Source organism: Perognathus longimembris, chromosome 5 (genome assembly GCF_023159225.1).
Source record: "Perognathus longimembris pacificus isolate PPM17 chromosome 5, ASM2315922v1, whole genome shotgun sequence".
Lineage (NCBI taxonomy): Eukaryota > Metazoa > Chordata > Mammalia > Rodentia > Heteromyidae > Perognathus > Perognathus longimembris.
This window is the reverse complement of record NC_063165.1, coordinates 5,406,959-5,419,764: the sequence shown is the minus strand read 5'-3', so window position 1 is coordinate 5,419,764 and position 12,806 is coordinate 5,406,959. Positions and strand designations below refer to the sequence as shown.

Genomic DNA, 12,806 nt, shown 5'->3' with positions numbered 1-12,806 from the left:
TTCCATGTTTATTGTGGCACAATTCACAATAGCCAAAATATGGAAACAACTCAGATTCCCCTTCACAGATGAGTGGATCAAAAAAATATGGTACCTATGTACAATGGAATACTACATAGCGATTAGGAATGGTGAAATAGTGTTATTTGCAGGGAAATGGTCAGAACTTGAACAAATAATGTTGAGCGAGACAAGCCTAGGACACAGAAAACAAGGGGCATGATCTCCTTGATATATGACTGTTAAGGTTGGGGGAGGGGGAGACAGTAGAGACCAGGTCTGCGAAACCAAAAACTTGTTGTCAAATGGTATTTCCCACAGGTTTGGGTCAGTGACCCTACATTATGTAACTAAAACCAAACAACTACTCAACATATAAAGGTCAAAAATTGACCTCTCAGTGGATCACAATAGCTCAAAAGCTATGTATGTACGTTCATGTAAGACAAGGATAAGCAAACTCTATTGTTGATGTTACATTTAAAGTCCTAAGTGAATTTCCTTTGGCATAGGCCACGTGGCTACTGTATATGTTTTTGATACACTGTGTATTGTATATATGTCTACCTGACCTAGGGGAGGGAAAGAAAAACAGGGTGTAAGATATCACAAGAAATGTACACACTGCCTATTATGTAATTGTACCCCTTCTGCACAACATTGTGTCAAAAAAATTTGTTAACTAATAAAAAAAAAAAAAGAAGGGGGGGGGAAAGAAGCCAGGGACAGTGGTCAGGCCCTGAGTTCAAGCAAAAAAAAAAAAAAAAAAAAAAGACAAAACAGGCTGAGAGATCAGGTGTCCATAAAAGCGGGTGGTGTCCCAGCTGCCTCCTGGGTCCTCCGCCCCGTCTGGTCTCCACTTCACCAGCCTACTTCACTGGACGATGCCCTTTTCCAGGGCATTCTCTTCCGGAATTGCAAGTCTTCATTTGCCCACTTGAACCGGTTCTTGAATCCCTTGGTTTTAGGAAATGCACAGTACAGTTTTTAAATTTTTTTTTCAGAGTCCAGTAAAAGGTGAGGATGGCGATATCATTTTGGACACAAAGGCCATCGTGGCGGGGGATGATGCCGCCTCCTTTCCTCCGCTGAAGTCTGAGGACAGTGGCATTGGGCTCAGCGCCTCGTCGCCAGAGCTCTCCGAGCATCTGAGGGTGCCTCGAGTGTCTCCTGAAAGAGACGATGTTTGGAAGAAGGGCGGGGGGATGCAAAGGACATTTCTTTGCATCCAGCAGCTCATCGCCAACTTTGCCAGCAAGCACATTTTTGCAGCCCCACCGACAGTGTCTGGAGAAGAAAGCGGGTCTGCAGAACCTGCAGGGAGGAGGGACAAGGGCAGGACCCAGAGCACAGAGGATGACAGCTCTGCCAGGAAGAACTCCTGGGAGGCTAAGCCCATCACTGTGCCCCAGTTCAAACAGATTCTTTCAGACTTGTTCACCGTGCGTGGGTCTCCATTTAAGACGAAGAATTCAGAGTCACCATCGTCTGTGCCCAGTAGCCCTGGCAGAAAAGTGGGAGCAGAATGGGATGTTGACCAGGTAGTCATCAAACTGGGGGGCTCCAAGGAGGACTGCAGGGAGGCCTTCGCCGCCGCCTGCCACCTGCTGCTGGACTGTGCCACGTTTCCTGTCTACCTGTCCGAGGAGGAGACTGAACAGCTCTGTGACACGCTCTTCCAGCCTCCAGGTGAGAGGGCAGCCCCGCCAAGTCGGTTGTTGTGAATCCTGATACTGAGGCCATTGATATTCACAGGCTAGCTCGGGTTGGCCAGGATGGGACTGCAGGTAGTTCACCCCAACCCAGAATCTGAAACGCTCACAAGTCTAAATCTCTTTGCGCATTGACATATGATCCTGGAGCATTTTGGATAACGGACAAGGACTGTGCCAGTCCAGCGGACGTTGGAGGGTTTGCTTGAGATCTAAGAATGCCTGGTCTGTGCGTCCTGGCTTCTTGGGGTTTTTTGGTCATAGAACTTCAACTCAGGACCTGGGTGCTATCCCTGAGCTTTTATTCACTCGAGGCTCTACCACTTTGAGTCTGAGCTCCACTTAGGGTTTTCTGATGGTTAATTGGAGTCCCACAGACTCACCTGCCCTCGCTGGCTTCGAATCACATTCCTCAGAGCTCAGCCTCCTGAGTAGCCAGGATTACAAGTGTGAGCTACCGGCATCTGGTACAAATCTTTTAAAAATAAGTGATACTTAGTTTATATGGGCTGTTTGTTTCTTCGGTCATTTTGTAATTAGTTGTGTTCCGTGGATGTTTGGTGCTGGAGATTGAAGTTGTATATGTTTTTGATGTGTGTGTTAGAATACAATAACTTGGTAATGGCTAGGACATCAGAAGATCTAGCATACTAAAGGTGCTCAATACTGCCAAGTAAATAGATGGGTTCATCACAAAGGCCCAATACTTATATGCCTCAACTCATACAAAACAATATTTCCTGAAATGAATTCCAGGAAATGGAGAAAAGCAGACTGTTTCATGATTCTTGTTGTTCAAGATTTAGAAACTAGGGCTGGGAACATGTCCTAGTGGCAAGAGCGCTTGCCTCCTACACATGAAGCTCTTGGTTCGATTCCCCAGCACCACATATATGGAAAACGGCCAGAAGTGGTGCTGTGGCTCAGGTGGCAGAGTGCTAGCCTTGAGCGGGAAGAAGCCAGGGACAGTGCTCAGGCCCTGAGTCCAAGCCCCAGGACTTGCCAAAAAAAAAAAGATTTAGAAACTAGTTTGCCATAGCTGCTATATAACAGATGAGCACAAGCTGAGGGACTTAAACTTCAGAAACTTACTATCTCCTGGTTCTAGAAGCCAGAAATCCAAATTCAAGCTGTCAGCAAGGCCATACGCTCTCTGAGACTCTAGCTAGAAGCCCTCCTCACAGCCTCCGAGCTCCTGGTGGTGGCCAACAGTATACAGCCTTCCTTTCTGTGTGTCACTCCAGTGTCTATCTTCATGTGACACCTTCCTTTCATAAGGATACTGTCACCCTGGAATAGGGCCACACTGATGACCACAGTATCACAAGTGTCACCACCACCACCATTTAGCACACTACTGCCCACTGGGACTCTGAAGTTACTTCCCCCAATGTAGGGTGTTATAGAGCCTGTGAATTGGGAAACCATTCTCACCTGTTGGTTTTTGCCTATTTTTTTTTGGTCTTCTGTGGCTGGCCTCCTTCCCAGGAGCCAGCGATTCCAGCTTTCCATTGTGGCTGAAATCCCTTATGACCATTTGCTGCTGTGTGATGGATTGCTACTTGCAGAACGTGGCCATCTCCACTCTGCTGGAAGTAATAAACCATTCTCAGTCCCTCGCTCTTGTTATCGAAGACAAGATGAAGCGATACAAAAGCTCCGGACACAATCCATTTTTCGGCAAGCTGCAGATGGTGACGGTCCCTCCCATTGCTCCAGGAATATTGAAAGTCATCGCAGAGAAGACAGACTTCTACCAGGTATTTTGCACAGGGAGGAGGGGCACAAGGGGTTAAGGCTGTCACTAACACGAGGCTTACTGATCGGGATGGGGACGGTGCCAATCCAGTGGCCATCGGAGGGTTTGCTTGAGACCCAACAATGCCTGGTCTGTGCGTCCTGGTTTCTGTCACAGTCTCTGCCCTGAGCCAAGGAATTGGTGTCCGGTTTTCTCAGCATTCCTTTCCTTGTATGTCACTTTCACCCTGTCAGCAAACTACAGAGAGGGCAATTAAGGCCTCAGTATTTTTGGCTTGTGGTGCCTAAGTGGACCTCTGTATGTAAGTGGGGGCTTTGCAGAGGCAGGGAGACACACACACACACACACAGACACACACACAGACACACACACACACACACACACCACCCACCCCCACCCCCACCCCCGGCTGGATCCTCTGTTGCACAGAGGGGTGGGACAGCACACACTGGTGGCCTGCCCAGGAGCACGTCAGAGCCCTTGACTGGAAGCTGGGGGAAGAGAGCACCCAAGCATCTTTATCACCTCCACAGTGGGCAATCACATTCCACCAGGCTGAGTTGGGGCAGCACATGGACATGGAGAGGTTTAGGGCTCCAGTGCCACAGGTTTTGCTGCTTTACCATAATTTAGTTTCCCTTTCCCTTTCCTTTTTTTTAGAAATAGAGATAGGGCCTTGCAACGCAGAGTGGCTTTGAATTTACAACCCTCCATTTCCGTGCTGGGATTACAGCTGAGAACCACTACACCTGACTAGGTTTTCTTAAATGCGTGTTTCATTGTTTCTTGAATGCCGTCAAGATCACTTCCAAAGGCTCGAAATGGTTGTGGACATTTGATTACTGCTGCCAGTTACGGTTGTGTTACTTGGGAGAGGATCCATGGGGCTGTGCACAGTCAGTCCTGCCCAGTCTCAGTTCTGTGAGATGGGTTCCTGTTTGTTATTCCCTGACGCCATGCTCTCCTCTTCCCTTCCTGCTAGATTCAGTCGCCATGTAGCTATTGAGTCTGCAGAACTTGGAACCAGGACAAAAGGTCCTGCAAGCAGCGGGAGTTGGCCAGCTCTTCTCTGAGCCCTGTATAGATCAGAATGTTGGGCAGAATTGCACTGTAGGCCCAGGGAATTAAAAAGAAGAATTTGGTCTGTGGATTTTTGAAATGGTATATAAAAGTATAGAATAAAATGGGCAGCATTTTTCTTCTTGTAGGGAGGTGAGGTATGTTCTTCATGAAGTCTCAACTTTTTCTGTATGGCAGTCTTAGGGCTTGAACTCAGAACCAGGGCACTGTCCTTGAGGTTTTTTTTGCTCAAAGCTAGAGCTCTACTATGTGAACCACAGCTCTGTTCCAGCTTTTTGGTGGTTAATTGGAGATAGGAATTTCACAGACTTTCTTGAAAGCCCACCTTGGCTTTGAACCATGATCCTCAGATCTCAGCCTCCTGAGTAGCTAGGATTGCAGGCATGAGCCATTGGCGCCCAGCTTTGGGCTTTTCTATTGATGAGATGTCTTTATGGAGGGGAAGACAGGAGCAATGGTCTCACTTGTGCCCCCATGGCCCTGCCCGCTTTTCCTCGCAGAGGGTGGCTCATGTGCTTTGGAATCAGCTGAACAAGGAGAGCCGGGAGCACCACATCACCTGCGTAGAGCTGTTCTACAGGCTGCACTGCCTGGCCCCCACAGCCAGCGTCTGCGAGGACATCATCTGCCATGCCCTCCTGGACCCTGACAAGGTAAGTCTTCCACCTGTATCCACCATTGCAGAAGGCTGGGGCGGCCCCACTTCATAGATCCCAGGGAGACTTGGCCATACCCAGCCATAGTCTCTCGGGCTCAGTGGACATCCTCATTCATGAGCTGAAGTGTTCAAGAACGTCAAGTCTGGAAGATTTCTGAGAGCTCAAGCCTCTCCCTTTAGAGTCCTAAAAACATGTTTGTGTGTGTGTGTGTGAAAGCTCCTTGAGAAACCCACCCAACTCCAAGTCAGGACTTCCAGGGTTTCCACGGGTACTGGAAAGCAAGCCGTTGTTAAACATGTGTTGTCTCTATTGTCCCTTTAAAAATGTACCCAGCGTGCCAGGAATGTGGCTAGCGTGCATGAAGCCCTGGGTTTGATTCCTTGGTACCACATAAACAGAAAATAAAATTAATTTAAAAAAAAGCATTGAGCGCCAGGTGTCAGTGGCTCATGCCTTTAATCCTAGCTACTTAAGAGGCCCAGCTCTGAGGATAGCAGTTAGATGCCAGTCCAGGCAGGAGAATTGATGAGACTCTTATCTCCAGTTAACCACCAGAAAACCGGAAGTGGCACTGTGGCTCAAAGTGGTAGGGCACTAGCCTTGAGGAAAAAAGCTCAGGGACTGCCCCTAAGCCCTGAGTTCAAGCCCCATGACTAACAAACAAAACAAAAAAAATTTACTGAGAGTTTCCTGGGCCCTGGTGGCTCACACCTGTAATCCTAGCTACTTTGGAAACAGATCTGAGGACCCTGGTTTGAAGCCAGCCTGAGCAGGAAAGTCTGAGACTTTTATCTCCAATAAAACCAATCAGAAAAAGCCAGAAATGGTGCTATGGCTCAAGTGTTAGAGCACTAGCCTTGAGAAAAAGAATCTCAGGGAACAGTACCCAGACCATGAGTTCAAGCCCCCAGGACTGGAACAATTACTGACAGGACTTGATTGCCCTGGTGCCACCTTGTTCTTTCTGGCTATGGGCCTGGCACTTCCAAACAACGCTCTGCTTTTCCTTAGACCACAGTCCTCTGGTGACCCTAGACACAGACCAAAGCTGAGTCTTCCGTGTGCCTTTTACTGTCAAAGACAGTGAGAGTGCTGGGTATGGTGCCAACAGCACTCATTTGTTATTTAAGCGGGCTCACTGTGACTGAAAGCAGCATGAGGAAACCTGGTTTCTCACACCTGTGCCTTTCCTAATCAAGGGAACAAGGCTGGAGGCCCTGTTTCGATTTTCCGTGATCTGGCACCTGACAAGGGAGATCCAGAACAGTCGCGTCACCTCCCACAACCGCTCCTTCGATCGGTGAGCGCCTCCTCGTTGGATCCACGAGTTCCTGGTCCATGCGGGAGGCTGGGTCACGTGAGCACAGCTTCCCACGTGCCCACGACCTGCCATTGCACATGCACGTCCCAAAGCATGGGAGGACACATCAGGAATGTTCTTCACTGGCGGGGGCGGAGGGGGGGGAGTGCAGATGAGCGCATGCTTGCATCAGCCGTGGAGCTCTGTATATGTGGAGGGAGAGGCGGAAGCCCCGCAGCTCCCCTGCGGCTGGCTGCATGGTGGTGCACACTTGCTCCGCAGCAGCCCATGCCTGACGTGCGAGTTATGGCAGAAACATTCTATTCTGCTTTGTTGATTTCACGTAGCTCCCCATCTCTCAAACCAACTGTGAGGCCAGGCACCACAGCCTAAGAGAGATTCAGGGCCAGCATGGAGCCTAGGCATTTCACAGTAAAGCCTGGGATTTCCTCCACAATCGTAACAAGAAACCGGAAGTTGAGACCTGGAAGATCCACCCCTGAGAGGGCTCCACTGAACCACCCGTTGAAGCACCTGAGGGCCATGCCTATCTAGGGCAGGGGCAGAGGGTGTGGCCAAGTGGATTTCAGAGAAGGGGGAGGTAACTGCCTCCAATAGGGCCAGTTACCTAGGGAACTCAGGTACTGGGCAGAGATTACAGGTTGGGGGAGGAGCATCTGCAGGGAGCCTTCCTTGGGGTAGACCCTACAAGACCCTCTTGCCCTGCTGTGTTTAGAAGTCTAAGATGACGAGGTACATTCTGTGTGTGTGTGTATGTGTGTGTGTGTGTGTGTGTGTGTGTGTGTGTGTATCTGGGTTTCCATGGTGTCTGTCAGCCACCATGCCTGGCACACAGGACTGGCAGAGCTGGACTCGGTGGTGTCTTCCCCATACAGGTCCTTGTTTGTTGTCCTGGACAGCCTGGCCTGCACGGACGGCGCCATCAGTGCTGCCGCCCAGTGCTGGCTGGTGCGTGCGCTCTCCCTCGGAGACGTGGCACGCATCCTTGAACCTGTGCTGCTGCTGCTGCTCCAGCCCAAAACCCAGAGGACTTCCATCCACTGCCTGAAACAGGAGAACTCAGCTGGTGAGCTGCGACTTGGGGTCCCCAGCCGCTGTGGCCGTAGTTCTGGGGATCAGACCCACCTGGCAGTCTTGTCTTGCTGTATCCAGATGGCCTGAGAAGGCCTTGTCAACTGTGGGTACTGTGAAATTTTAAGGACCACAGGAATTAGCATGTAGAACTGCTTGCTAGTGGATTGTGGTTTCCACTAAAGAAACCAGGAGAGTTTTGTTCCAAAAGAAGGAAAATTTGAAAAGTATTTTCTTTTTTTTTTTTTTTTGCCAGTCCTGGACTTGAACTCAGGGCCTGAGCACTGTCCCTGGCTTCCTTTTGCTCAAGGCTAGCACTCTGCCACTTGAGCCACAGTCCCACTGCTGCTTTTTCTGTGTGTGTGGTGCTGAGGAATGGAACCCAGGGCTTCATGCATGCTAGGCAAGCACTCTACCGCTAAGCTATATTCCCACCCAAAATGTATTTTCTTATTAACTGTGGTTACCATACTGTGCAGTAGATCACTAAAACGTAATCCTCTCATCCAGCTAAATCTCCCACCTTTGGCTGTCTGCCCTTCCTCCTCCCACCCATATTCTTTTCTCTACCGCTGTGGGAATAAGTTTTACCCATCCTCACTACCAGAGAGTGATGAGGGGAGATACGTTAGTTTGAATGAATGACTTGATAATACATACTTTTTCTTTAGTGGTACTGGGATTTAAACTCCTCCGGCCCTCAAGCTTGCTGGACAGGCTCTCTACCACCTGATCCACATCTCTGATCACCTAGTACTCACACCCAGGACGTGAAAGTCACCAGCACTCAGTCTGTCGGGCTAGGAGTCTTTATTTAGCTGTGCACAGCGTCTGCTCTGCACCATGGGGATGGTAAAGAACAGCAGTGAGCCACCGCAGGGCTGGGATTTTAGAGGTAGAAGCTATGCATTCTACCGCAGGTGGTCACGTAGCACAGACGCAAGGGGTCAACGCAGGGGCAGAGCAAGTCACAAATGGGTTAAGCACGCCATTTACAGAAATGTGGTCAGGCTGACCTAATATCAACTTCATTTTAACAATTGTTACCATCTTCTCCTAATATCAACTGAGCAAACATGAGCGGGCTTAAACAATCCAGTACTCAACCATAAGTGGACCAACTTGACCAGTTGCCATGGCATTTCTGTATCTGCTACTATGGTTGCTACCTAGATACAGAGAGGAACAAGGGCTATATATATTTTTAAATGTCAAACTACAAGGAACTAGTCTCACCGGTGGGGGTGCAGCCCTCTAGCATGGAGTTATAGAACCTAAGCGTAAAGTCTAAGACAGTGAATTTTTACAAGCCCTATTGTTTTTAGGAGCTGGGGGCGGGCGGTGCTACACTTTCCCTTGGTTTTCACACTCTAACCTGTTATGCTTTCATAATTCTTCAAATAGGGCCTCTTTCCTGGGATAACCTGGGATTCTCCTGTTTGTACTTTCCAAATAGCTAGTAGTAGTTGCATGCCACCGGGTGCAGCTTTTTGTTGATTGAATTGGTATCTTTAAGACAGTTTGCCTAGTCTAGGACTGAATTGCTAATCTCAGCCTGAGTAGCTAGGATTATAGATATTAGCCACTATGCCCAGCTCATAATGTATACATATTAAAACAATACATTGTACCCCATAAAAGTATGACGATTATTTGTTGACTATTTTTATTCAGTCCATGTTTTGATTAAAAATAAGGATTCTTAGCTAGGTGCTAATGACTCATATCTATAACCTTAACTTGTCAGGAGGCTAGGATTTAGAGGAACATGGTTTGAAACTAGCACAGGCAGAAGAGTCCAAAAATCTTATCTCCCAATTAACCAGCAAAATGCTGGAACTAGAGGAATGGGTGCAAGGGTTAAAGTGCCAGCCATGAACAGGAAAAGCCAAGTGCAAGCTAGAGGCTCTGAGTTCAAGCCCCAAGCCTTTTTTCAAGCCTTTTTTTCTTCATGTGTAGTATTTGTGCCTGGGTTTTTGTTGTTGTTGTTGTTGCCAGCCCTGGGCTTAAACTCAGTGCCTGGGCACTGTCCCTGAGCTCAAGGCTAGCACTCTACCATTTGAGCCACAACACCACTTTTTTTTTTTCTTTCTGTTTATGTGGTATTGAAGAATTGAACCCAGGGCTTCATGTATGCTAGACAAGCACTCTACACTAAGCCACATTCCCAGCCCTGTACCTGCTTTTATTTTTTAATTTTAATTTTTATTACAAAGGTGATGTACGGAGGTGTTACAGTTACATAAGACAGGTATTGAGTACATTTCTTTTTTAGAAAAAACTTGGGGCTTCATAGGGGCTTTTTAGGTTTAGAAAGTCTCATCCCCACCTTAGTTCTTCCTCTAACCTGTTTTCTGTCCACTAACAGAGCTGTCTTAGACCCTTCTAATAGGAGAGGACTTCCTTGCTCTGCCATTTTCTTTCTCTGGAAGAAACAAGGTGTGCTGCTTACCCCTTCCTCTCCTGCCATCCTGCAGCAATCTATTTGCAAAATGTTAAAATATAATAACCTCAAGCAGGCCATTGTTTCTAATATCTTATTATTTCCCTTCATTTTATGAACTCTTGCTCAGTTTTCATGGCATGAATTTGGTTGTTTTTTTTTGGCCAATCCTGGGCCTTGGACTCAGGGCCTGAGCACTGTCCCTAGATTCTTTTTGCTCAAGGCTAGCACTCTGCCACTTGAGCCACAGTGCCACTTCTGGCCGTTTTCTGTATATGTGGTGCTGGGGAATCGAACCCAGGGCCTCATGTATACGAGACAAGCTCTCTTGCCACTAGGCCATATCCCCAGCCCCCATGGCATGAATTTGTTAAAAGCTACAGGTAGACAGCATTTGGAAATGCCAAAGACTTTTGGCTTTCACCACAGAGAGCTGAGTATGTAAGAGGGCTGTGTAGATTCTGGCTACAGAAGTGTCCATGTGCTTCTTGTTACAAGTTGGTTAAGGAGGAATTGGAAGCATGGGTGGAAGTCTGCGGTGGCGCCACCTGCAGGTTAGACAGACACTGTCTCGTCCACACTGTCTGCTGTTCCCTCTTCTCAGCGGGTCCTGCATGCTCCTCTTATCACTCAGTAGTTTGTCTTCACACACATTTCATCTTCATTGCTGTGAGACCTTTCGCTGGCATTTCTGTGGGATACATTTCTAGAAAGGGAATTCCTGGAACAAAATCATAAATACTTTGTAATTGCTTCCCATAAAAGCGTTGTGGTAACTTAGCAGTTCTGTGAGAACATAACTGAATGGCCCAATGCCTTGAGCATTCTCCAATGCCAACTCATTTTCTTGTGTCTCTCCCTTCTGTCCTCATGTAACTAGACTGGTTGGTTTCACGTGGGAATTTTATTGATACTGGTTGTTCTGCCTCGCTTTAAGACAGCACATTCATCATTGTTAGCCTCTCTGTTCTGAAATCAGTTGTCATTTTGTGCTTCCCAGAGGACTTGCATCGTTGGTTTAACCGGAAGAAACCCCCTTATAAAGAGGCTTCGGGGGTGCCTGAGCTCCCGGAAAGCGGTTCCGAAGAACCCCTCCCTCTAAGCCAGCTCACCACGGTAGATCGAGAAGCCATTTGGGCCGAAGTGGAGAAGGAACCAGAGAAGTGCCCACCAAGAAGTGAGATGAATGAGGAGGACCTGCCCTACTACATGGACCTTCCAGAGAGAACGGCCTCGGGCACCGCGGACAGCAGCGAGCACACTGAGTCAGCAGACACGAGCTCTGGCCACACTGACAGCGAGAACACGTCCACCTTCTCCTCCCCTTCCCACGACCCACAGGAGCTGAGCCACGAGGAGAACTGCTGCGCGCCCCTCCCCGTGGGGGGCCGGGCACACCCCAAGCGCTCGGCCTTGCTGGCAGCCTTCCACTCGGAAAACTTCAAGTCCAATGCCAAGCTGGGCCTGGTGAGAGTGGACTCGGACAAGACCCAGGCCTCGGAGTCTTTCTCGAGTGACGAGGAGGCAGACTTGGAGCTCCAGGCCCTCACCACGTCTCGGCTGCTGAAGCAGCAGAAGGAGAGGCAGGAGACGCTTGAGGCCTTGTTTAAGCACATCCTGCTCTACCTGCAGCCCTACGACTCCCGCCGGGTTCTGTACGCCTTCTCCGTGCTGGAGGCCGTGCTCAAGACCAACCCAAAGGAGTTCATCGAGGCCGTGTCCAGAACCAGCATGGATACCAGCTCCACCGCGCACCTCAACCTCATCTCCAACCTTCTCGCGCGCCACCAGGAGGCCCTCGTGGGGCAGAGTTTCTATGGAAAGCTCCAGACCCAAGCCCCCAATGTGTGCCCCCACTCCCTGCTGATCGAGCTCCTCACCTACCTCTGCCTGAGCTTCCTGCGCTCCTACTACCCTTGCTACTTGAAGGTGTGCCACCGCGACCTTCTCGGCAACCGGGACGTGCAGGTGAAGAGCGTCGAGGTCCTCATTCGAGTCATGACGCAGCTGGTGGCGGTGGCCAAGTCCGCCGAGGGGAAGAACGTGCAGTTCATCCACAGCCTGCTGCAGAGGTGCAAGGTGCAGGAGTTCGTCCTGCTCTCGCTCTCGGCGTCCATGTACACAAGCCAGAAGCGCTACGGCCTGGCCATGGCGGACCGCACCCGCGCCCTGCTGGAGGACAGTCTGTTTGAAGAGAACCTCATCAACTTGGGGCAGGACCAGATCTGGAGCGAGCACCCACTGCAGATCGAGCTGCTCAAGCTCCTGCAGGCGCTCATTGTCCTGGAGCACCACCTGGGCCAGGTCCAGGAGGAGGCTGACGGCCAGCCAGCCCTATCCCGAGAGTGGCAAAAGGCCCTGAACTTCCAGCAGGCCATCGGCGCCATGCAGTATGTGCAGCCCCACCCCCTCACCTCCCAGGGCCTCCTGGTCTCTGCGGTGGTGAGGGGCCTGCAGCCCGCCTACGGCTACGGCATGCACCCTGCCTGGGTGAGCCTGGTCACGCATTCCTTGCCGTACTTTGGGAAGTCTCTGGGCTGGACCGTGACACCCTTTGTCGTCCAGATTTGCAAAAACTTGGACGAGCTGGTCAAGCAGTATGAATGTGAAGCTGTGAAGCTGTCCGTCAGGTATGTTGAAGGCGTGGAGGCATTGCCTGGTTTCCGTGAGTGTTTTTGTAGTGGATGGCCATTTGGCTGGACGTGGGGTGCTAGTTGGAGGACAACTCAGCCTCCTCAGAAGCCTGGCCAGGTGTTGTCAT

The 12,806-nt window shown here is 49.7% G+C and overlaps 1 protein-coding gene across 2 annotated transcripts in view; it reads left to right on the top strand.

Moving 5' to 3' along the window:
- Dop1b (DOP1 leucine zipper like protein B) overlaps nucleotides 1-12,806 on the top strand; it is a 79,826-nt gene that overhangs the window by 42,622 nt on the left and 24,398 nt on the right. For both annotated transcript variants that reach the window (XR_007210953.1, XM_048346246.1), the window contains exons 13-18: nucleotides 1,005-1,689; nucleotides 3,201-3,472; nucleotides 5,052-5,204; nucleotides 6,410-6,510; nucleotides 7,407-7,597; nucleotides 11,046-12,675. Coding sequence is in view for 1 of the 2 variants with exons in the window: in XM_048346246.1 (XP_048202203.1) it covers nucleotides 1,005-1,689; nucleotides 3,201-3,472; nucleotides 5,052-5,204; nucleotides 6,410-6,510; nucleotides 7,407-7,597; nucleotides 11,046-12,675 (3,032 nt within the window). In the remaining variant the exon portion in view is untranslated. The remainder of the gene's footprint in view (nucleotides 1-1,004; nucleotides 1,690-3,200; nucleotides 3,473-5,051; nucleotides 5,205-6,409; nucleotides 6,511-7,406; nucleotides 7,598-11,045; nucleotides 12,676-12,806) is intronic.